Source organism: Mobula hypostoma, chromosome 18 (assembly GCF_963921235.1).
Source record: "Mobula hypostoma chromosome 18, sMobHyp1.1, whole genome shotgun sequence".
In the NCBI taxonomy this organism is placed as follows: domain Eukaryota; kingdom Metazoa; phylum Chordata; class Chondrichthyes; order Myliobatiformes; family Myliobatidae; genus Mobula; species Mobula hypostoma.
Genome location: NC_086114.1, coordinates 36,502,616 through 36,527,282, shown reverse-complemented (window position 1 = coordinate 36,527,282; position 24,667 = coordinate 36,502,616). Strand labels below are relative to the sequence as shown.

General features: G+C 38.6%; 1 protein-coding gene across 1 annotated transcript in view; it reads right to left on the bottom strand.

Annotated features, from left to right (window-relative positions):
• Nucleotides 1-1,024: 1,024 nt before the first annotated feature.
• Nucleotides 1,025-24,667, bottom strand: part of LOC134358478 (glutamate dehydrogenase, mitochondrial) — an 89,052-nt gene continuing 65,409 nt past the window's right edge. Inside the window, exons 6-13 of the mRNA XM_063070728.1 lie at nt 21,723-21,902; nt 18,953-19,090; nt 17,816-17,953; nt 13,814-13,894; nt 12,434-12,557; nt 9,817-9,908; nt 5,801-5,863; nt 1,025-3,435 (exon numbers count right to left, since the gene is read on the bottom strand). Of these exons, the coding sequence (XP_062926798.1) occupies nt 3,316-3,435; nt 5,801-5,863; nt 9,817-9,908; nt 12,434-12,557; nt 13,814-13,894; nt 17,816-17,953; nt 18,953-19,090; nt 21,723-21,902 (936 nt within the window). The 3' untranslated portion in view covers nt 1,025-3,315. The remainder of the gene's footprint in view (nt 3,436-5,800; nt 5,864-9,816; nt 9,909-12,433; nt 12,558-13,813; nt 13,895-17,815; nt 17,954-18,952; nt 19,091-21,722; nt 21,903-24,667) is intronic.

Genomic DNA, 24,667 nt, shown 5'->3' with positions numbered 1-24,667 from the left:
CAATGTTTTTACAGTATCAAAAACACAGATTACTTAGAGCATGGACCATTATCTCAAATTTGCACTACAGTGTGAAAAATACTCCCTTCTTTGTAACTACAAAGTGAATGACGGGTTGAAACCTAATATGGCTTCTCTAGGAGACCAAACAACTTCAGAAGTCTGCAGGTACTGATTTAATTATCTTCCTTTAAAACAGTTACTGCCATGGCTCCTCCCAATCCACTTCAGCTTCTGGTATATATCAGCCAACTAGAGATTGGCTTACTTTACATTCTGTAGCTCTAGTCTCATTCAGCATCATAATTGTATGATCCTAGAGTTTTATTGGTTTTCAAACCCTGAGATAACTAGAATGTCATGCAATTTAAGTCATCAGGCCTTTTCAAAACCTCTCATGAGTTTCAGTGAGTACTTGCAGGCAGAAATTCTGCATCTCTTTTTTGTTTAGCTTATACACTTATATGTTAAATTCTTTGCCAGTTTCCTGAAATTAAAAATTTTTAATTTGGTAACTGCAGCTGGGCTTATTTCTTTATCTTATCCTCTCTCTCATGCTTTCCAAACAACTGCTTGGCTCATTCATCCCTAGTGGCATCTACCCCAATGACTTCTTATACCTTGATTTTTCATTCTATTATATTCATTTATTTGATAGTTCTTTCTTTAATGAACAAAATCCTTAAGATTCACTTTATGTTTTCTTCTGAAAGACTTCCTGTCATCTTCAATTGAAGTTCTTGTGTCCCTTGCTCCTTTCTCCATCATAGTCAGTCATAGAACAGAAACAGGCCCTTCGGCCCATACTGCCTGCTTTCTGATAATCTTGAATTCAACTCAAAGTTGCACAGCTCAACATTTAGCTCAAAGAATAAAGACCAGATAGCTGATCCAAAATGTTTGAACGCTGACAGGTTACAATGTCAAGATGGAGGAAGTTGGTAGTCAAACATCACAAACAAGTTCAGAACAAAATTAATGAGAATTTATACATTTAAAAAAAGAAATGATAACTCATTGACACTTGAAAGGTCAAAAGTTTAATCTGAGAGTCTCACCTTCATGCAATTACAAAGAATGTAGAAAAGAACACAAAACTGCTGTTTTAAAAAAGGTTTGTCCCAGGTGCACAAATTACATCTGGTACTTCATTGCACCCACTAGGCTTAAATGCCAAAACTGACAAATCTGACATGCTTAATCCTACAGAAGTATGAAAGACATTCTCAGGACCCTTATGGCATAACTCCTTTCTGGACATTACCAAGGAATAGAGATGGAAGAAGCACATTTCAAAAACTCAACAGAAAATGGTATCATCACCAATGTCCTGCAGTTTTCAAGCAACTCATCTTACAAAATGGATCCGAGCAGCTCAGAACAACCTAGTCACTGTTGTGAAAAGTGCATTGTAGCAAATGTAACAGGCAAAATTGCAGGATCAGTTTGCCTGTGTAATCTGCAAGAAAACATCAAGATACAGGGCACTACAATGGACGTTCCTATGTAAAGTCAGCCATAAGATGTAATGGCATACATGACTTTGCCTTCCTGTAACGAAGCTGAAGACAAATTAGTCTACAGGGTTCACTAGACAGCTATCTGGTTACAGTTAAAGGATTTCCTATATAAAAACTTTCACATCCATTTAGACAACTTGAGGCGAGATTGTAGGTTACATTATAAAAAGACATTGATATTACTTGGCTTCCAACCAGGCTTACAGAATTGAAGGCCCTCACTGTTCTAATAGCTGCACAAGGCGAGGGAGTCATGTCTTGCCTCCAAACTAAATGGGAAAATGCAAAACAGGGAGTATAACCAAGTCCTACTTCAAATACAAACTGAAAAACTTGGGTATTCAGCTTCAAATGGAAACTCTTAAAGGAACAACCAGTGATAGATTTACTAGTGAACATGTTGCTTCTGTAATAGTCTGGGTTGTAGGTTTAGATGTTTTGGCTGTTCACAGGAGGAAGTATATCTGCAACATACAAATTGCTTGAATGTCACAATAGACACCTTTTATTTGCTTTCTGCATACTGTCCTCCTCCCCAAGGAATGTTAATGTGCTGGGCCAACTTCCCAGGCACACAGGTGCTCTAGCCACAGTGCCCCTAATAACCCATTCCAGAAGGCTCATCATCTTAAAGCAGGAAGATGGCTGTGCTGTAACTAACAAAAAACAAAATAAGTTGGCATATATTTCTAAGTGGTTGTGGGGCGGGGGGGGGGCGGCTCTTAAGGAGAATAAAATCAAGGCAGTTAAAGAAATTTTACTCTAGGAATTACTTCCCTGTAAATTATTTTTACACTCTTCCATCTTCTCTTCTAGTCTTCTTTGGCTAGATTCATAAAGTAGCTCCATTTAAATGAGCACAATATTATCACTTAAAATGCAACTAACTTGCACTTGAGGAATCAGGCCCTTAACTTAAATGTTGACATTAGTTGGCACATCCTCCTCCTGCCAGCCAATTCATCCAAATGATCAATCAGGGAAAAATAAACTCAAAGTTGTCACTCTTCATGTGCGAATCACCAAATTAAATGTTGGTGAGTTATTCAGGCATTACAAGAGTGTTATCCTAACCACCAGAAGTCCAGAGGTCAATTTTATCAGTGAACAATTAGGAAGGGGAATCCAGTTAACTTTAGTTCTTCAGAAGTTGGACACCACCCAAATGTTGCATCGCCCTGTTATAAAAATAATTCTGCCTAAATAACAATTATTAGTATACAATTAAAAATCCATTTGTGTAAATATTGCTGCACACAATATTGTTCATTTTCGTCATACACATTGGGCTCCAGTACTAATGTGGTAGTTGTACCACCAATACCTTGAGGATCTTTGCAATAGACAAATTCAGAAAGTGGACTGCCACACCTTTGGCAAAAATCCATTCAGGGAGGAGATTATCTACAAAAAGATAGTATTCCTAGAACACAAACAGTTTTCCACCCTCATCATTAAGAATTTTAGTTCATGTAACGACTCTGCAGAAATGATTTGTTACCTAGGTGGATGCCACAAAAAAAAACTAAATTCCTTGTTCAGTAAATGCAGCATGGCTCCCACTTGCCAGCAGTGTGAGAATGTAGAGATTTTCTGTAAGCCTTAATTATGATACTTGGATTACTTTGATTATTCAAGCTATCGACTAATTCTGGCAGCTTCTATTGGAGAATTAGTGTTCCAATGGTTTAAGAGGCAAAAAAAGAAAAAAAGCAACGAAAGACATATGTAAACGTTTGATATGTCAGGCTGGGAGAGGGGAAGCAAGGTTTGTCGAGGACAGATGATGTCCACTCTATGTGAAGGTCAGACCAGCTTCGTTATACACTTTGAAGACTTTCTCGATGGCATTGACATAAGCAGCTGTTCTCAAATCCAGGCCCAGGTTATATTTCATTGCTGTCCGCATAATTTGCTGGAAGAGAGAAAAAAAACATTACTAATAAACACATTCTTCTTCCCCACCCCTGCCTTTGGTATACATTCCTAGGATGCAGATCACCTAACAACTAAATATTCTTCCTGCTCCCGTATCAAAAGTCATTGACGTGCTATTCAAACATAACAGGCACATTTATTTCTAGCCACTTTGATTCCAAACATGGATAAAAAGAGCCAAATTGCTAAGTGAGTGTAACTGTCCTTTATATCACTTACACAATTATCAAGGATCTCCAGTAAACCTTGGTAGGGGAGAATCAAATAGAAATTCTTCACCAGTGTGGCAATCAAAAATCAGCTGTAGTGAGTCTCAATCACAAGACCAGAATTGGCAGATTACCAATGATCACATTTACAACTTCTCTGAAGATATCTACAAGCAACAAGATCTCAACAACATTCATATTTGGCCTGTTAAATGAAAAGCAATACCTTTATTACCCAAATGATGGACAGTAACCTTCAATCCAGTCCCTCCACCATCACGATTCTTGGGGACACTACTGACTTGAAACAAATGCATCAGCTACATATGTGCTGTGGCTAAAAGTGTAGATCTGAATCTGGGTTCTCTGTGGCAAGAGACTCATCATCTCATTTTCCAAAGCCTTTTTGCTATTTACAGCAAGTTAGGTGTCAGATTCTCCTAGGCCAGCGTAGCTTAAGCAAGACGCAAGACAAAGCAGCTCACTTGATTGGCATTCCCTCAATCACATTAACACTCTCTTGCACAATGGTTTTTCACAAAATACACACCAAAACAAAAAAAATTATGACTTCTGCTGCCTCAGATGGGGTAACAGATGCATGGAGACATTTGCAATTCCCTTCAAGTCACACACATCATTCTGTTTTGGAAATGTATTTACGATCTTTTATTGTCATCGCATTGAAGTCCGGATACTTCTTGTTAGAAATATATATTGACACACCCAGGATTAAAAGTGAAATACAAATTAACGAGAGCATGAATTTCAGGTTTTGTGTCTAATGTTTAGACCACATTCTTAACTGGTTGGTTTGCATGCATGTCATTAAAGCCAGGTGTTGGGACATTTCTTCACTGTGTTTCTGCAAATGCCCTCTGCTTGTATCTGCTCCCTCAATGGCAAAAAGCAAGAGCTGTCATACTGTCAGCTCCTGCACCTTTGAATCAGAAGATTTTGGGTTAAGTCTCAGTTCAGTTTGTGTATGAATCCTACTCCTGATACCCAGCTATTCAATAAAATGAGTAACTAGCTTACTGCAAGAGAAAGTAAAACGTAGGAATAAAGTGAACAGCCCAAATGACTACGAAAGATTACAAGCCAATATTAATACATTTCCTAAATTGCATACAATATTTAACTACTGCAAGGATTAAGATTTTGCCTGTGTCGGCTCTTGTACCCTTCAGCCAGATGTTTACAATGTGGAAAAATAAGAGGCCATTTACTCGAAAAACAAGATTAAAATGACCTAGGGATTGCAAACACCATAAATAAAAAATGCAAATTAATAAAGGCAAATGAACTTGAGTTTTAAAGATCAGAATCAAGAATTTTATCAAAACCCCAAAGCCATGGAACCATAAAACGAGAGCCATTTTGAAAGATACAGGGAAGGGGCAAAAAAAAAATCTATTATACCAGAAATGCTATTCATATCTTACTGGAAGGATGTAAAGATCTTCCTTTTACAGAGAAGGCTGGGTGCTAACTTCCAAGGTTCATTTGCTATAACTAAACATTTTGATAGAAGAGACATGTCAAAGATGGCAACAGTAAGGTTATCAGTACCCAAGGGTCATGAAGAAATCTTGTTAATTCAGGGCAATGAGCTGAATTTAAAAGACAACTAGAACACAAGAGAGAAGGGGAGTTAAAGAGATTAAGGGGTTATTGCTGTTAATTGAAAGAGCTTGAACTGTATATGTTGAGTTCTACGGAAATGAGACACCACCCCTCCCCCCAATTCAGGTGACTGCAAAAGTTCACATGGTCCAATTTAAGAGCAGAGTTTTCCCAGTTGCCTGAGCAACATTTTATCCTTCAACCAACTTCACTCATCTGTTTGCAAGTTTGTTGAGCTTCTGTACATAAAATTGTTGCACTATTTCCCTGCTAATGCCTTCTCCACCAGCTCTGGGATGCTTTGGGATGTTCAAAGAAGACATTTTTAAAATCAAAGCCTATTTTGTTCTAAATCAAATGCAGAAATTAAGGCTGTTTGAATAATTTCCCGCTCCTTATCTCACAGTACAATGACAGTAAAGACCAGTGGTTTTATAGAAAACAGAGACACAAAGTACACCCGCCAATCTACATTACTTCATATAACTTGTTTAGCCTTGTACAGACCTTTGCTGAGCGCTCCATGGTATATGCTAGACCAGAATGGACAATATCCTTCTCAGAGGCACCCTATTAAAAAAGATAGACCAAAACAGTGTAAAGAAATAGTGGTTTATGGAATAGACAATCTGCTAGTGCAAAGATATTGTTTCCATATCAGCTTTCTCCAAACCTGATAAAATGTCACTGAATTGAAGCACCAATGTTTCTCTCTCCAATGCTGCCTGACTTGCTGTTGATTTACAGTGTTTTATTTAGGAGACAATATGCTTTTCTTTAAGATAAGTATTGTCACTAAAACAGACAAAGTGTGTTGAGAGTTTCCTAATGCGTTTCTAAATTGGGAGGTAGAAAAGACCACTTCTTGGTGAATGATCAGTTGCCCACCAAGATCAACTTGGTTCTAATTTCATTTTTTTGGGTTAGTCTTGCGGTCTTAATTACTGTAACTTGTGTTGAAGTTCTGGTCTTTGTTCCATGACTTTAAGCATTTTGATTTAGAATACAGTTACTACCATTTCAGTTTACTTAGCAAATCATCTCAATCTGAAGACTGCAAAAAAACATCGTGAAATATTAACTTTTAATGACATAATTTAATTGCTACATCTCTTTGTACAGTGTATCCCTCACAGCATGTTTTCCACCCATCTTGGTACCTTCTGAAAATCAGGCTACCATAAACTCAGTCCCCATACCCATGTCATTATTATAAATAACCGAGGGATCAGCATTAATTCACAAAGAATGTCACTGTTTATAATGTAGGCCCAAAATCAACCCATTTACTATTTTCTCCCGTCAATCTTGCTTCTATATTTGTATATTATCCCTAATACCACAAGTTTGTACTTCCTGTAGCCACCTTTTACATAGTACCTTACAGAATATATTTTGGGAAAACCAAATATAGTTATAGCTATTGGCCCCCCCTTTATCTAACCAGTTTATTATGTTCTCACAGAACTTCAAACACTTTAGGAAAACAAGTTGTTGTCATGGTCTTATAAAGGCTCTGCTAATATTTCAAGTGACAGATCTGAGGCTAATTGGGCCATTGTTCCATGCTTCCAGTTCCCTTTTTAATAGGGGCGCTGCATTTGCAGTTTGTCAAATCAGGGAGGGCAATTAGATAAAAATGGAAAATGCTGGAAAGATTTAGTAGCAACAATGCCCTGGTACAGGCAAATTAATTACAAATATAAAACACAAAATAATTGAGTGCATAACTATTCACCCCCTTCAAGTCAGTATTTAGTAGATGTACCTTTGGCAGCAATTACAGCCTTGATTCTGTGTGGATAGATCTCTACCAGCTTTGCACATCTGTGCACTGCAATTTTTCTCCATTCTACTTTACAAAACTGATCAAACTTTGTCAGATTGTACAGGGATTGTGAATGAACAGCATTTTTCAAGTCCAGCCACAAATTCTCAATTGGATTGAGGTCTGGACTCTAATGTGGCCACTCCAGGACATTAACTTTGTTGTTTTTAAGCAGCTTTGGCTTTATGCTTGGGGTCATTGTCTTGCTGGAAAACAAATCCTCTTCCAAGCTGTAGTTCCCTTGCAGACTGCATCACATTTTCCTCCAGGATTTTCCTGTATTTTGCTGCATTCATTTTACCCTCTACCTTCAGAAGCCTTCCAGGGTCTGCTGCAGTGAATCATCTCCACAACATGATGCAACCACCACCATGCTTCACAGTAGGGATGGTGTGTTTTTAATGATGTGTGGTGTTTAGCTTATGCCAAACATAGCATTTAGTCTGATAACTAAAAAGCTCAATTTTGGTTTCATCAGACATAGAAACTTCTTTGAGCTGACTTCAGAATCTCCACATGCCTTATGGCAAACTCTAGTTGAGATTTCATGCGTTTTTTTTTACCTCCAACAGTGGCTTTCTCTTCGCCACTCTCTCATACAGCTGCAACTGGTGAAGCACTTAAGATTATAACTCCTCCAGAGTTGTCATTGGTCTCTTGGTGGCCTCCCCCACTAGTCTCCTTCTGGTATGGTTTTTGAGGACAGCCTGCTCTAGGCAGATTTACAACTGTGCCATATTCTTTCCATTTCTTGATGCTTGACTTAACTGTACTCCAAGTGATATCCAGTGACTTGGAAATTTTCCTGTGTCCATCCTAACTTGTGCTCTTCAATAAACTTTTTTGTGAAATAGCTTCGAACGTTCTTTTGTCTTCATAGTGTACATTCTCCCAGGATACTGACTGACCTGACCTTCCAGATACAGATGTACTTTTTTACTACAACCAATTGAAACACCTTAACTACTCACATCACCAAAAACAGATCGCCATTTAACTAATTACATGACTTCTAAGACCAATTGGCTGTGCCAGTGATGATTTGGTGTGTCATATTAAAGATTATGCAATCAATTATTTTGTGTTTTATATTTGTAATAAGTTTAGATAACTTCAGAGAATAGTTTTCACTCTGACATGAAAATCTTTTTCTGTTGATCAGTGTCAAAAAACCCAAATTAAATCCACTGTGGTTCAATGTTGTAAAACAATAAAGCATGAAAACCTCCAAGGGGGATGAATACTTTTTATAGGCACGGTATGTAGCTATAGATACTGCACTGCTACATAATAAACAGAAGTAGTAATTAAGTATTAAGGAATTCATGTTCAGAAAGGGTCTGAGTCATAACTACTATGCCACCACACCCAAAAATTAACTCCCCACCCGCAGGCTGACATATCTCCCTTCTGCAATTATCTAACAAGAACCAGACTCTCAGGCAGATCTAAACCATCCTATCAAATTCACTCTCATGTTAAGATTAAGTTAGAAAAAAAGCTATAAATTTGTCGATGACACTATTGTTGGTAAAATCTAATTGCGATGAGGCTGCATACAGCAGTGAGGTAGATTGGTTGTTTGAGTGGTGTCGCAAAAACCACCTTGTACTCAATGTCAGCAAGACCAAGGAATTGATTGTGGACTTCAGGAAGAGGAAGTCAGGAGAACACCAGACCTCACTGAGGAGCCAGGGGTGGAAAGAATGAGAAGCTCAAGATCAAGCTTCAAGATGTCAACACGGAGTATCAATCTTGGGTTCAACACATTGATTTAAATCATGAAGGCAGCAGATTTACAGCTCTACATCGTTAGGAATTCAAGGTGATTTGATATGTCAAAGACTCTTGCAAGTTTCTATAGATGTAGAGTGGAAACCATACTAACTGGTTGCACTGCAGCCGGTCCAGAGGCTCCAATATGCAGGATTATAGGGGCTGCACAGTATTGTAGACTCAGTCAGTTCCATCATGGGCACATCCTTCCACATCACTAAGAACATCTTCACACAGGGCCTCATGAAGGCGACATCCATCAGCATCCAGGACATGCCTTCTCATTACTACCATGAGAAGGTACAGGAGACTGAAGACCCACCATAATCAGTGATTTAGGAGCAGCATCTTCCCCACTGCCAGATTCTTGAATGGTCCATGACATTTCTTTTTTGTTGTATTATATTTTGTAATTTATAGCATTGCAATTTTGTATCGACACTGTACTACTGCTTCAAGGTTCAGTTCACATCATAAGGGTGATAGTAAACCTGATTCTGAAAAATCTTGCCTTCAATGTACATAATTTTCTAATATATCACGGTTTTTTCATGCCAAAGTGTTACTTCCAAAATACAACATTGAGATTCAGAGCTTTAATTTTCTTCAATGTGATTACTACCATTACAAATCTCCCGAGGTCTGATTGCATGCAAAATTATATTCAGAAATATATCCTCAATTCTGTGTATTCTTCTGCATTTCATTATAATATTCCAGTTTACTACATGATAATCTTAGAGCTGTACAGCACAGAAACAGGTTCGTTGGCCCAATTCAGTTATAACGACTGCAGGCTTCCCGAATTAGTCCCATTTGCCTACATTTGGCCCTTCTCTCGCTTTCTCTCTCAACACCTTCTATTCATGATTCTCTCCATGGAGGAATGAAAAGACAAGAACAAGTCCCAGATACTTACTGCTATCCTGGCTTGGAATTCTGCTGTGGGTACAACTGGTATTGTGCCACCATGTTTGCCAAACTTCCTCTCTAAGCTTTCCTGGACGGACACTAAGGGGAAGAAGGAAAACATCAGAGGCAAAATTCAGTTGTAAATATCTGGCACCTATTGAATAAACAAATTTCACCTCATCCGTAACTTCTATTCTGGACAAAGACAGGTACTTTTAGAGCTGGATAACATCAAATACAGAAAAGCATGACCTTTAAAAGGCTTTGAATTTTATTAAGGATGAATCAGTAAAGACATGATACTCCAAAAGGTTTGATCTAAGGCCAGAGACTTGAAGTGTTGAATTTATTTTCACAAAGACTACCTGACTTGTTGAGTAATTCCAGCATCTTTTGTTACTGTGATACTTGTTCTATCCTGCTCCTATGGATTCCAGTATTACAGTACTGTTTGCACTACCATTTGAAGGTTTTAAATACAAACCCCATTTCCAGAAAAGTTGGGATATTTTCCAAAATGCAATAAAAACAAAAATCTGTGATATGTTAATTCACGTGAACCTTTATTTAACTGACAAAAGTACAAAGAAAAGATTTTCAATAGTTTTACTGACCAACTTAATTGTATTTTGTAAACATACACAAATTTAGAATTTGATGGCTGCAACACACTCAACAAAAGTTGGGACAGAGGCACGTTTACCATTGTGTTACATCACCTTTCCTTATAATAACACTTTTTAATCGTTTTGGAACTGAGGATATTAATTGTAGTAGATTTGCAATTGGAAATTCTGTCCATTCTTGCTTGATACAAGACTTCAGCTGCTCAACAGTCCATGGTCTCCGTTGTCTGATTCTCCTCTTCATGATGCGCCATACATTTTCAATAGGAGATAGATCTGGACTGGCAGTAGGCCAGTCAAGCACACGCACTCTGTGTCTACAAAGCCACACTGTTGTAGCCCGTGCAGAATGTGGTCTGGCATTGTCCTGCTGAAATAAGAGACGTTGCCTTGATGGCAACATATGTCTCCCTAAAATCCTAATATACGCCTCAGAGTCAATGGTACCTTCACATACATGCAACTCACCCATGCCATGGACACTGATGCACCCCCATACCATCACAGATGCTGGCTTTTGCACCTTTCGCTGATAACAATCTGGATGGTCATTTTCATCTTTGGTACAGAGAACTCAACGTCCATTTTTTCTGAAAACTAGCTGAAATGTGGACTCATCTGACCACAGCACACGGTTCCACAGTCTTTCGATCCATCTGAGATGAGCTCGAGCCCAGAGAACTTGCCGGCGTTTCTGCATAGAGTTGATGTATGGCTTCCTCCTTGCATAATACAAAAGTTGCATTTCTGGATGCAGTGACAGACTGTGTTGAGTGACAATGGTTTTCCGAAGTACTCCCGAGCCCTGGTGGCTATAATTGTCACAGTAGCATGACGGTTTCTTAGGCAGTGCCGCCTGAGGGCTCGAAGATCACGCGCATTCAACAGTGGTTTCTGAACTTGCCCTTTACGCACCTTTTCACAATATTATGTACTGTAGATGTTGAAAGACCTAAATTCTCTGCAATCTTGCGTTGAGAAATGTTCCTTTTGAACTGACTAACAATTCTCTCACGAACTTTGGCACAAAGGGGTGAGCCATGACCCATCCTTGCTTGCAAAGACTGAGCCTTTGATGGACGCTACTTTTATACCCATTCATGATACCTCACCTGCTACCAATCAGCCTGCTTAATGTGGAGTCTTCCAAACCGGTGTTACTTGAATATTCTGTGCACTTTTCAATCTTATTTTAACTCTGTCCCAACTTTTGTTGAGTGTGTTGCAGCCATCAAATTCTAAATTTGTGTATATTTACAAAATACAATTAAATTGGTCAGTAAATCTATTGAAACTTTGTACTTTTGTCAGTTAAATAAAGGTTCACGTGAATTGACATATCACAGATTTTTGTTTTTATTGCATTTTGGAAAATATCCCAACTTTTCTGGGTGGGGTTTGTACATTTTACATTCTCCACTATCCTTCAAAGAAAAAGCACCAGAAAGATATTCATGGGGTTATATCAATGAGGTTAAACCCATAAAAAAAAGTTTAAGGGTACTCAGTAACTTTGCAAAATTACAAGAAAAAAAAGACAAACAGTGTCTTCTTAATTAGTTGACTAGATCCTTAGAGAAGTTTCATTTAATTTCAGTTCTGGATTAATCCAAGGTCATGTGAGAAAGTTTTCAAAACAGCAATTCCTCATAATTTTACAGGAAACATTTTGAATCAGGATGGAATCAAACTAAAAGATTAAATTTTCTCTCCCCAATATCTTATGCTAAAATGAAGATATGGATCTAAATGAGACTCAGGCTCCTACCATTTTGCCCAAATGATATATTGGGAACTGGACAAGGCATCAGATAATTTAATAACAAATATTCTTATAAATGTGGCTCAACTTGTTCAATTCAGATCTAACAGGAATTAAGGTTCATCCTCCTTCCCCATTTGTTCCACACAGGCCTTTTCCAGCAACTAACCAACTGCTGCTCACCAGGATAGTGACCTTCACTACTATACTCAGAAAATCATAAAAGGCTCACTTACTTAGCAGGTGGTAGTTGGAGTCTCTCTCATATTTGAAGGTCAGCCGGCCATAGCTGACATGGTTCAAATTTTTTAGCCACTCAAAGTAGGAAACAGTGACACCACCAGCATTCAAGAAGAGATCCTGTAACAAGGAGGAGAGATAATTAGAGATCAGAATGACAGTAGATGGTGCCCTGCACTGAGGCACCAGCCTCTATTACTTCAGGCACATTATTCTTGTTGAGATCCTCTTCCCAACTGTTACACAGGGAAACTCAGGGGACTGGTTGCTAATTACCTCACTTCTCCCCCCACCCTGGTTACTGCTCTTATTCAATACAAGCACTAAATTTAGACCAAATAATCTAAATAATTTAATGACAAGCAGATTTTTTCCCCTTCTGAGGAACAGAAGTGGTATTAGTTTGTGAAAGAGACCAGTAGCAATTAGCCAGCCTCTTTAACACCAACTTCATTCAGTCACGAAAATCAGACAAATTGTTAAATTGTTACATAGGTCACACTAATTTGCTGCTGGAGGCAGTTTCAAACAGACAACAGCTACTTTATTTTTGACTTTGTTTCAATTAATTTTAGGAATATACAAATTAAGTGACAAAGTAACAAATTAATTCCATCATTAAAGGAAGACATGAATTTTATTCTAATAAGAACAATGTTTAAACATTGCTCAATGTTAAGCCAAGAAAACCACCAAACTGTATTGACTAATGAGGAACTAACATATAAGTCACAGGAAGTCTACTACAAACAGATTAAGAAAGCAACTTTTTCTGGCGAGATTAGAAAGCAGTAGACATTAAGTCAAAATGCACTTGGAGTATTGTGAGCAATTTTGTACCTGTTATCTAAAATATTTGCCGGCATTGGATATGATCCAGAGGAGGTTCACAAGAATGAAGGGGTTAACATAAGAACAGTTGATGATCTGAGCCTGGACTGGCTGGAGTTTAGAAGAATGAAGCAGTGGGGAGGGAGGAAGGATTGATTTCGATATCTAAAGAATAATGAAAGGCCTAGATAGAGTGGCTGTTTCAGCCTCAGAATAGAGGAACATCCATTTAGAATTGAGAAGAGGAGGGAGTTCTTCAGCCAGAGGATAATGAACCTGTAGAATTCATTGCCACAGACTGCTGGGGAGGCCAAGTTACTGAGTATATTTTTAAAGCAGAGGTTGGTAAATTCTGATTAGTCAGGGTGTCAAAAAAGATTACGGGGAGCGGGCAGGAGAATGGGATTGAAGGGGATAATAAATTAGCTATGAAGGAATAGTGGAGCAGACTCAACAGGCCGAATGGCCTAATTCTGCTCCTCTGTCTTATTTTCTTATGGTCTAAAATCCACCAGTATGAAGCAGAAAGCCAGGCCAAAACTCACTGGAATAACCATGATGTTCCTTTCCATGAAGATCTTGTCAGCTTCTGGAGTTGTTGGCCCATTAGCACCTTCAGCAATAATCTGAAAAGTAGATGTTTGGAATCATTCTAATATAAATAAGCCATTGCTCTCAGCTACCATGACAGTTCTCACTCTTCAGCATTACAGAAACACTTCCATTCCTCAGATCACTAAGCTCTCCAATTCTGGTCCTTTGCACATTCCAGGTTTTGTCCCACAACATTAGTAATATTTTAACATCATCACATTCTCAGGATAGTAACAAGTGTTGAAATACACACATTTCTTTTCCTCATTGAGCATTAAATGGGCAAATGCTGAAAGAGCAGTAAAACAAGATCATAATGAGTAAAATGGCTTTCAGTTATTCTGATCTTTTAGTCACAGTAGGAGTTAAAATAACTGGACAAAAAATAAACATTTTAAAATGGATGGAACCAAAGAAGATGGACCTCTCTTATATATTATACCATGTGTGGTGAATCAATGCCCAAAAAACAGAAGCAAAACATCCCAAACAGAAGCAGTACCTCTAATAAAGTCCTGATGAAGGGTCTCAGCCTGAAACCTCCCCTCTGTAGATGCTGCCTGACCTGCTGAGTTCCTCCAGTGTTTTGTATGTGTGTCTCTGTGGTGCAGGTGCTGGAAACCCAATCTGCTGAGTTTATGCTTCTAATAACCTAACTATGAAGCAGTCTAAATGGCTTCCATTGTTTAGGAATTTGAACCCAAACCCTAGAGAAGGTGTGCAGACTAGCTGGAAAATGTACCAAAGGCTCAAAACCAAAAAGGTAAGCAAGTAGATCGACAAGTAATCATGAGCTTTAGAAAATAGATCTAAAAGAGAAAATTAAGACCTGAATAATTAAACAAGTTTGAGTAAAAAATTTGAGCTATTTATTTATTGAGACACACCACAAAAAAGGCCCTATCTGCCCTTCGAGCCCCACAACACAGTAATCCCTTAATTTAATTCTCACCTAATCACAGGACAATTTACTACGACCAATAGCCTTACTAACTGGTACATCTTTGGAGTGTGTGAAGGAACCAGAACACCTGGAGAACATACAAACTCCTTATAGGCAGCAGTGGGATTTGAACCCAGATCACCCGTACTGTAAAGAGTTGTGCTAACCACTACACTACCGTGCTGATCAAAGGCAAGATCAAAATAAAGAGGAAATAATTTAAATGAGTTACATTCAAATTGGGACAAAAAAGAACTGCAAAGTGATCACTATCAGAAACTCTACACAGCAGGATAAGCCATATTGGAAAAATAAGTGGTAGATAATTATAAATGTTAATGTAGGAGTTTATAGCATGGATATTACAAAAGCTATGAAGCATGTTTTAAAAATGAGGACTAAATTCTATCTTGGTGGCCTCATTATCATTTGTCCATGTAGGTCAAAGTGGTATTATAATTGGTTTATGATTAATCCCTTTTCAGTTGCAATTACCTGGTATGAATTTATGAAATGCCAGAGCTTTTTCATCAGTTTAATCCTATTAGTACAAATTAACTACAAATTTATCAATTTATAAATGGTGTTATCTTTAAAACTAAGCAGTTGTAAGTTTTGCACTGAGATTTATTAATATTTTTTAAATTTTGCTGCTTTACTTTCGAACATTGCAGGAGTCAACTGAACGTTTCTGGCATTCTTATTGTTGATGGGATTCTGAATGCTGGGTTTTAATTCTGAAATAAAAATAAAATTCAATCTAAGTATTATTTTGTCGCTACAGGTGAAAGAGACAGTGGCTCTGTAATCTCAGAATGAAGTTGTGAAGGGCCAATTAACAAGACAACAATCATAAATACATTCAGTACTTGCAATCACATTAACAATTCATACACAGTGACCCCTTTTTAGGTACACCCCTGGGTGGTAGTGATTGCCTGTCTATAGTGTCTGATGGTGACAGAAAATCTGTATGGGAGAGTTTTTGAAGTGGAAAAGCTATTGTACTGGAGCAGCTCCACTCTCCCAAACTCGGAAGTCTGGATCCAGTAATAAGAACAAGCATCACAAATGGGGTCTTCCTTGGTTGAAGTGGATGGCCGTGATACCTCCTGTGCCTTGTCATGTGATTTGCTCTCCAGGGAACATTGTAGTACTGCCTTCCTAGCCACTAGATCTCACTGTAGATCTTATCCTTCCAGTCCACCAGAACTGGTTTGCATTCTAGGACAAGCATGTCCCCATCTCACCGTGGTACGAGTCCACCAGATACCCTCATCTGGTTAAGCCCACCTGTTGAAGCAGTGTACCAGGGTGTGGAATCAGGCGCATGCAAACAGCTACTTAGAGCCATTGGTGAGAGCCAAATGCCCGGTGGGGTCTAAAGGTGAGTGAGCTGTCACGAAATGAACACGACAAGTCCCTTCACCAGAGGTACTCGTTACTGCAAATATCCAATCAGTCAATCATGTGGCAGCAATTCAATGCATAAAAGCATGCAGGCATGGTCAAGAGGTTCAGTTGTTGTTCAGACCAAACATCAGAAAGGGGAAGAAATATGATCTAAATGACTGACCGTGGAATGATTGTTGGTGCCAGACGGGGCATTTTGAGTATCTCAAAAACTGCTGATCTCCTGGAATTTTCATGCACAACATTCTCTAGAGTTTACCAAAAAAAAAAATCCAGTGAGCAGCAGTACTGTGGCCAAAAATGCCTTGTAATAAGAGGTCAAAGAGGAATGTTAATGAGAAGGAGAATTTTCAGGGCTAAGTATTGGCACTGCTGCTTTTCACATTGTTAGTCAATGATTTAGATGAAGGAATTGATGGCTTTGTACAAAATTTGCAGATGATGGAAAGATAGGTGGAGGGGTAGGTAGTGCTGAGGAAGCAGTGCAATTACAGCAGGACTTACGCAAATTGGAAGAGTGAACAAAAAAAGTGGCAGATGGAATACAGTGTTGGGAAATGTATGATAATGCTTTTTGGTAAAAGGAACAATAGTGCAGACTATTACCTAAATGGGGAGAAGGTTCAAACACTAAAAGTGCAGGGGGACTTAGGAGTCCTTGTACAAGACTCCCAGAAGGTTAGTTTACAGGTTGAAGTCTGTGGTAAAGAAGGGAAATGCAATGTTGTCATTATTTCAAGGGAAACAGAATATAAAATCAAGGAGATAATACTGAGCCTTTATAAGACACTAGTCAGGCCGCACTTGGAGTACTGTCAACGGTTTTGGACCCCTTATCTCAGAAAGGATGCATTGTCATTGGAGAGTGGTGGTTCACAAGGATGTTTCCAGGAATGAAGGGGTTAACATACGAGGAGCATTTGGCAGCTTTGGGCCTGTACTCTCAGGAATTTAGAAGAACGCGGGGGGATCTCATTGAAACCTACAGAATGTTGGAAGGACTAAGATATGACGGAGGTAGAAAAGGATATTTCCTTTGGTGGGATATCCAGAACTAGAACACACAGCCTCAAAATTGAGGGGTGACCCTTTAGAACAGAGTTAATGAGGATTTTTTTTAGTCAGAGAGTAGTAAATCTGTGGAATGCTCTGCCACAGACTGCAATAGAGGCCCTCCGTGGGTATATTTATGGCACAAGTTGATCGCTTCTTGATCAGTCATGGCATCAAAGGATATGGCGAAAAGGCAGGTGTATGGAGTTGATTGGGATCTGGGATCAGCTATGATGGAATGGTAAAGCAGACTAGATGGGCTGAATGGCCTCATTCTGCTCCTATGTCTTATGGCCTAATCGCCAGATTGATTCAAACTACAGTAACTCAAATAACAACGCGTTATAAGTGGTGTGTAGAAGAGTATCTCTGAATGCACAACACATCGAACCTTGAAGTGGATGGATTACAGCAGCAGAAGACCTTGAAGATACGCTCATCTTGGAGACAGAATAAACTCAAGAGATTAAGCGGTCACAGGAAGCACCCAATAAAATGGCCACTGTGTATGTTGCTTTAACTGGGACTGGAGATTTCTCCTCACCTTTGCTTTAACTTTCTGTGCATTGTGTTTGGTCAGCTGCTTCTCACCGGCTGCAGGGATGAGAATGTCGCATTCTGACTCCAGGATATTGCCTTCATATGGCCGAGCTTTGGGGAAGCCAACTATAGATCCATTTGCCTGTATACAGAACCAGACAACATACAAAGGACTGAAATCTTTCACACAATGTAGTTTACCGAAGGAGTATCGTGTAACTTCAGTGGCATGAGTTAAATGAATTTGTTTTTCAATCATGAAATCCAGGGGCTCAGTAGACTTAAAGTACAAAATGAAAATCGTGATAAACTCATTTTATTTCCAGAAATCACTTCCAGCATTTTCATTACACAAAATTGACAGTGAGTCAGTGTGTGTACAGAGACCGACAGCTCCATATCCATTATATAACTACATTCATAGATTGCACAACACAATCACCTTCAGAAGCTGCTCCTATGGCCAATAGCAAAAGCTTCATTTTCAGTAAAATTTATTTTGTTCAGGTTTTTAACACTTCATTGCATCCAGCATTAAATGAAAAAATTGCTATTTGGCATTTACAAATAGGTACTAACAACAAAAAAGACTGGAGAAAAATTACAGCCTTTTGAAAATTACCATCTCCCAAGTTCTATGCTGCATAAATTTTGTATTTACAAAAAAAAAGCCTATTGTCAAAGTAGGCTTGTACAATACAACTCAGGTATTTGTCTTCTCCAGATAGCCATTAAATACAGAAAGACCATGGGCGCTGATGAAAAAGACATTAACTCCACCCCCCCCAAACAGACATGATAAAGAAACAAAGCTCGCAGACCCCAAAATACCCCGCTTGCCTGCAGCAAAAAACCACAAAAACAGTCAACGATCCTCTACATATACCAATCCCCGACACCCTCACTTGCAGAAAAGAACAGCAACAGCAGCACCCCAAATCCAAATAGTAGATGATGGAAATATAGACTAAAAGCAAAAACTGCAGGGAATAGATTAGTCAGCAACTATGGAGAGAGAAAAATAAACTGATATTTCAGGTCAATGACCTGAAGGATCAGAATGGTCACTGACTATTTCTCTCTGTAAATTTGTTGCCTGACCTGCTGAGCATCACAGCAGTGTTAGTAGATATTTACTTACCAGTTTGTAATCCTCTAGTTCCTTGGGATCTATTCCATTCTCGTTCCAAATGGACCCATCCAACTCACCAACACCTATGCACTTGGCTCCATAACGATGCAAGTACCTCATGGAGTGCATCCCTACATTACCAAATCCCTGTGCAATGACACAGAAACAGGAATCACCATCATCAATATTGATTATTACCTGTTAAAATCTTCTAGAGCATCTAATGAGTTTCTTCAGAATGTTTCACTTGCTCTGAAAGACCCCATCCTTCACTATTTTTTGTTTTATCATCCAAATGACTTTTCTTGGAGAACAGTTTTTAAATTAGTATCCCAAAATGGTGTAGCTCATCTGATGCTTATGCAATTCTTTAATAGCTTGGATGAGATTAATAGTTAGTGGGAATATAAAAATCAAATGGTATCTTCATAATTCCAGGACACTGAGGTCAACTGATACCCCACAGCTTTCCTTCAGTAATCCTGCAAGACTAGGATTTGAAATGTAACCTTGTTTATGTACTGGACAAAACTGGATAACTGAAATTCTCATTGAATTCAAGGTGCTAACATGGAGAGAATCCTTTTCTTCCAGGGATATTATCAAACCTTAGATTAGTCAGATACAAGTTCTGACTGCTAAAATGTTAAAAAAAAAATCCTTTTCTTTCAGGGATATATCAAGCCTTAGATTAGTCAGATACAAGTTCTGACTGCTAAAATGTTTTAAAAAATCCTTTTCTTCCAGGGATATTATCAAGCCTTAGATTAGTCAGATACAAGTTCTGACTGCTAAAATGTTAAAAAAAAGTTTCCACAAGGAGAAATTTGTTTTTGCTTTTGTCATTTCAAAATTTGCATCTAGATTTAAGGGAATGAAAAATCTATCACCCAATATAGACATTGTCCACATCTTTGCTTCTCAGAACCTCAAGCTAATTGAATGAAATTGAGAATCATGTTTACCATTGTATACTACCTTATTCGAATACATTTTGCACTGAGATTGCCAATGTGCAATGACATATATGCTGTTGAATTGTGCAATTAACCTAGGAAGTGGGGATATCTTCAGAACAAAAAGGAGCTACAAGTTTGGTTATTGAAATAATTTATGAGAGTTTTTGAAGGCAGTGTATACAGCCCCCACAACTATTTTCACATTTTACTGAAGTTTGTAAGACTTGTTATTTTTCTAAATTTAAAACATACTGAAGTAGGACTTCTGATTAATCTACAAAACACTGCGCATCATGTAAAATCAAAAGAAAAATTCCAAAACCTGTCAACAATTTACTAAAAATTATAAACCAAAATTGAGGCTGCAGAAGTATTCACCTCCTTTGTAATTATGGTGCTAGCTTTCCTCAGGTGCAATACTGTATATTACTTACCAATTCACTCAATTTGTTGATGTAGCCAATTGGAGAATCACCTTTCTTCCAATGAATTAAGAATAAATACCCCCTCCCTCAGTAAATCCAACAGTATGCTAGATTTTCAACAGAGCAAAGTAAAGACAAGCCAGGGAGCGATAATAGAGAAGCACAAATATAGGAAAGGACACAAGACCATCTCAAAGGCATTGAACATACCTAGGAGCTTAGTGCAGTCCATTGTGAAAAAGTGGAAAAAATATGAGGCCACAGCCACACTGCCTGGATCAAGCTGCCCCTCTAAACTTAGTTGCTGGAGAAGAATTGCACTCATAACATTAGAAAATGGCAGAAGTCTGTAGCTGCAACAGGAGATGAAGTTCATGGCTCCACAACTTCCAAGACCTTACACAGAAAGGATTTTTTAAAATGGAAGAGTGGCAAGGAAGAAGCCCTGGCTAAAAAACATCCTTACCCATAAAGACTTCGCAAGACGTCACTTAGAAGATACTGTAAAGATGTGGAAGATGATCTTGTGGTCAGATGAGACTAAAGTGGAACTTCTTGGCCTCAACATTAAGCAATATGTGTAGCATAAAATCTCATACTGTGTATCAGCCAGTTAGCACCATCCCTACTGTACAGTGGAGAGAGCATCCTGCTATGGGGGTGCTTTTTAGCAGCAGGGACTAGAAATCTGGTCAGGATTAATGGGAAGATTAATGCTGCTAAATAAAGAGATCCTGGATAAAAAACCTGCTAGCCTCTGCCAGAAAGCTTAAACTAGAGCAGAAGTTTGTCTTTCAGCAGGACAATAACTCAAAGCACACTGCCAGAGCAGTGTGGATTCAAATGTTCTCGAGTGGTCCAGTCAGTATTCTGACCTTAACCTGATTGAGTATCCCTGGCAAGACTTCAAGATTGCCGTCCACCACTTCTCCCCAACTAACCTGGCATAGCTTGAGGAATTTTACAAGGAGGAATGGACAAATCTTGCTCCGTCACATTGTGCAAAGCTGATAGACGACAATAGCTGCAAGAGGTGGTTCAGCAAAGTACTGAGCAAAGGGGGGTGAATACTTTTGAACTGCTGACACTTCAGCTTTGAATTTTTAGTTTTTCACGCCTTACAATTTTCCCTTTGTTTTGGGCTCTACTGTGGAAAAAAGGAGCACATTATTCACAAATAAAAATTGCAATACTTGTTTACGCATGTGAACAAGTTGGGGACTGAATACTTGTAAAAAGCACTGCATATCCATGGAAGATATTGAATGTAGAAGTCAGAGTGAAATCAATTACAAATATTTCCTCCACATGGTTAAAGGGCCGTGCCCAAGGGTTAGTAATATTAGACATAGCAAAATTGAATGAGTAAAGCATTGTTCAGTATCCACTACAAACCTGAATGACGAAAGTTTTGTCTCCAAAGCCTGGGGTCATTCCAAGGACACTCATGTAGGATGCTTCATTAATAAAGTTCTCAATCCCATGGAATACTCCACGTCCTGTAGCTGAAATTCGCCCATGGATGCCACCTTGGCTGATGGGTTTACCAGTCACACAGGCATGAGCATTTATATCCTGCCACAGAAAATTGTTAATACAAACTTAAAAACACATACAGTTGGGTCTACATAGAGAAACTTCTCTCTGCTGCTGAAAAATCCTGCAGTTGGCATTTTCCTAATAGCCTTCGACTTCAGGAGCCAAATCCAATAAAAGGTTATTTGAGCCTATGCATCTTCTAGGTCAGCCTTCATTAAGTACTTCCTGACCTCATTCCTCAATAATAACACTTCATAAAATGACACACCACAACACTCTGACTGATATCTGACACCCCAGAGTGCCCAAACACTAGTTGAAACTGCAGGTAGGTAACAGGCAAATGCAGACATATCCCATGACAAGTACTAGACAGCTGGACTAGTTTTCACACAGAGTCTATGGATAAAGAGACTTTGCTGGACACACTGATCTGGTTAATCAATTGCTAAATGATTGGTTGCCAACTTGTGCAGCAATGTGCAACTGATATCCAAAAAAATTGGCCCTGAACCACATGCAGCTCACTATGTTTTCTTGGCAAATTAATAAATTATGTTTGACAATAATTTCATGGCTACAGGAGATCCAGTCCAGCTTTAGGCATTTGCTGCTTACATTTCAGCAATGGAAGCAGGAAAATTATATAATCTGAAAACAAGGTAGATTTCCTTTTGCATTAAAAGCTGTTATTCCACAAGTTCCTCAAATACTTAAATCTTCACTTAGTACTAAAATGATATCACTAAAATAAGAGATTGCATATGATTGCTCTACCACACTACAATCAGCTTCTCCAATATTAAATTTAAGTAGCAAAACATTTCACTTGTGTGCACACTAAATTATTTGGCTCACCCTCTCTGTGTGCTACCAAGTGTTACTAACATTGTGTTTTTGCTTCAGATTCCCAGCATGTCAGCTGCTGTTTTCAATTCCTGACTTGATACAACTCAACTTCTCACCACGGATGCAGCCTAACTTGTTGAGCTTTCCCACAATTCTTATGTTGTATTTCCAGCAACTGCTGTATTGTGTCTCAGTTAGAGCTTTTGAGTCTTCCTTATTCTACTTACAGTTCCAATCTAGTTAGTTATAACAAGACTCTTTGCCTTCTGACACCAATATGTTAACCTAAATAAGTAACAAGCAGTTTTAGAAGTAACAAAGAATTGATACGCGAAAATACCTTTCTATATAGAACATATGCATCAGTCATAATGGGAGACACACTAAGGTATTCTTATAAAGAATGCAGATTTACCAGATTAGAATTTCATGTTAATTTATGATTTTAAAGGATATGAACAAATTGAATTAAATCATGGATCAGCAATTTTGTTGTTGAATAGCTAAACAGGCTTGAAAGGCTGAATTATCAGCTCCCGTTTCTAACAAGCCTTTTCCTTACCTCTGGAATGGCCTGCTTCTGATTTTGTCCATTTGCTTCAATTTTCAGTGGTTAAATATTCTATTAGGCTCTTTCTGCACCACCATAAAATGCCAATTTTCCAAATGCCAAATCATACTTGGTATGTAATCTTACCTCATAACCCAGACTTTCCAACCTCAGAAATATTACAGCAAATCTTTATTCTTTCCTTCAGAACAATACATTCCTTGGGTTTAATGATCAAATACAATGGATTCCAGTTAATTGGACTACCAGTAAATAATTGCAGCTGTTTATTTGGGACAACTCAAAGAACAAAAGCTAAATTGAGAAGAAAATAGCCAGGGTTCCCTTTCAGCATCTCTAGGAAGAGGCGCAGTCGACGTTTCAGGCCGAGACCCTTCATCAGGACTAACTGAAGGAAGAGTGAGTAAGGGATTTGAAAGTTGGAGGGGGAGATCCAAAATGATAGGAGAAGACAGGAGGGGGAGGGATGGAACCAAGAGCTGGACAGGTGATAGGCAAAAGCCTTGGTTCCATCCCTCCCTCTCCTGTCTTCTCCTATCATTTTGGATCTCCCCCTTCCCCTCCAACTTTCAAATCCCTTACTCACTCTTCCTTCAGTTAGTCCTGACGAAGGGTCTCAGCCTGAAACGTCGACTGTGCCTCTTCCTAGAGATGCTGCCTGGCCTGCTGCGTTCACCAGCAACTTTGATGTGTGTTGCTTGAATTTCCAGCATTTGCAGAATTCCTGTTGTCAGGGTTCCCTTTGTTTATTTGGGACACTATTCCGTTTAATTGGGACAGAAGACTATTAGTGAACAGTTTTCTAACTAGTGTCAGTCGCATGCACTGGCATGGCCATTAGACACTACATTGTGCTTAGAGCATTGCTTTTTTAAAAAAAGGTGTTAGTTTCATGTGCCTGTGTTCCAAAACCAGTGATTTGTTTCTGATAGTTGGTGAGAAATAAGCAGCCAGACAACTCAAAACTGTCTTGCTCACCACAGGTTAGAGCATTCAGGCTTGGAGATGCCAAAAACAGCCAGGAGTGAAAATGAAATGATTTCATTACTTCAAGCTAAGGATTTGAAGGTTTTGACAATCATCTTGAATGTTACAATGAATATGAAGATTTGGAGGATGCAATCGTCTACAGCATTGTATGAAGGCAGTCCTTTATGTACACTCGGTCTCCGTGCTGATTTTGTTCATTTGCAGTCAAAGGAACACAGCAGTACACACTGAATGAATTACTCTGTTAATAAGGACCTAATACAGTTTTATAGTACTGTTTGTAGTATTGTTAGTGTTCTAATTTGGTTTTGTACTTCATTTAAATGCATAATTTGTTACTCAGTTAAACAGTAGTTTGTCTTTTTTATACCTTTTGACTACATCCACGAAA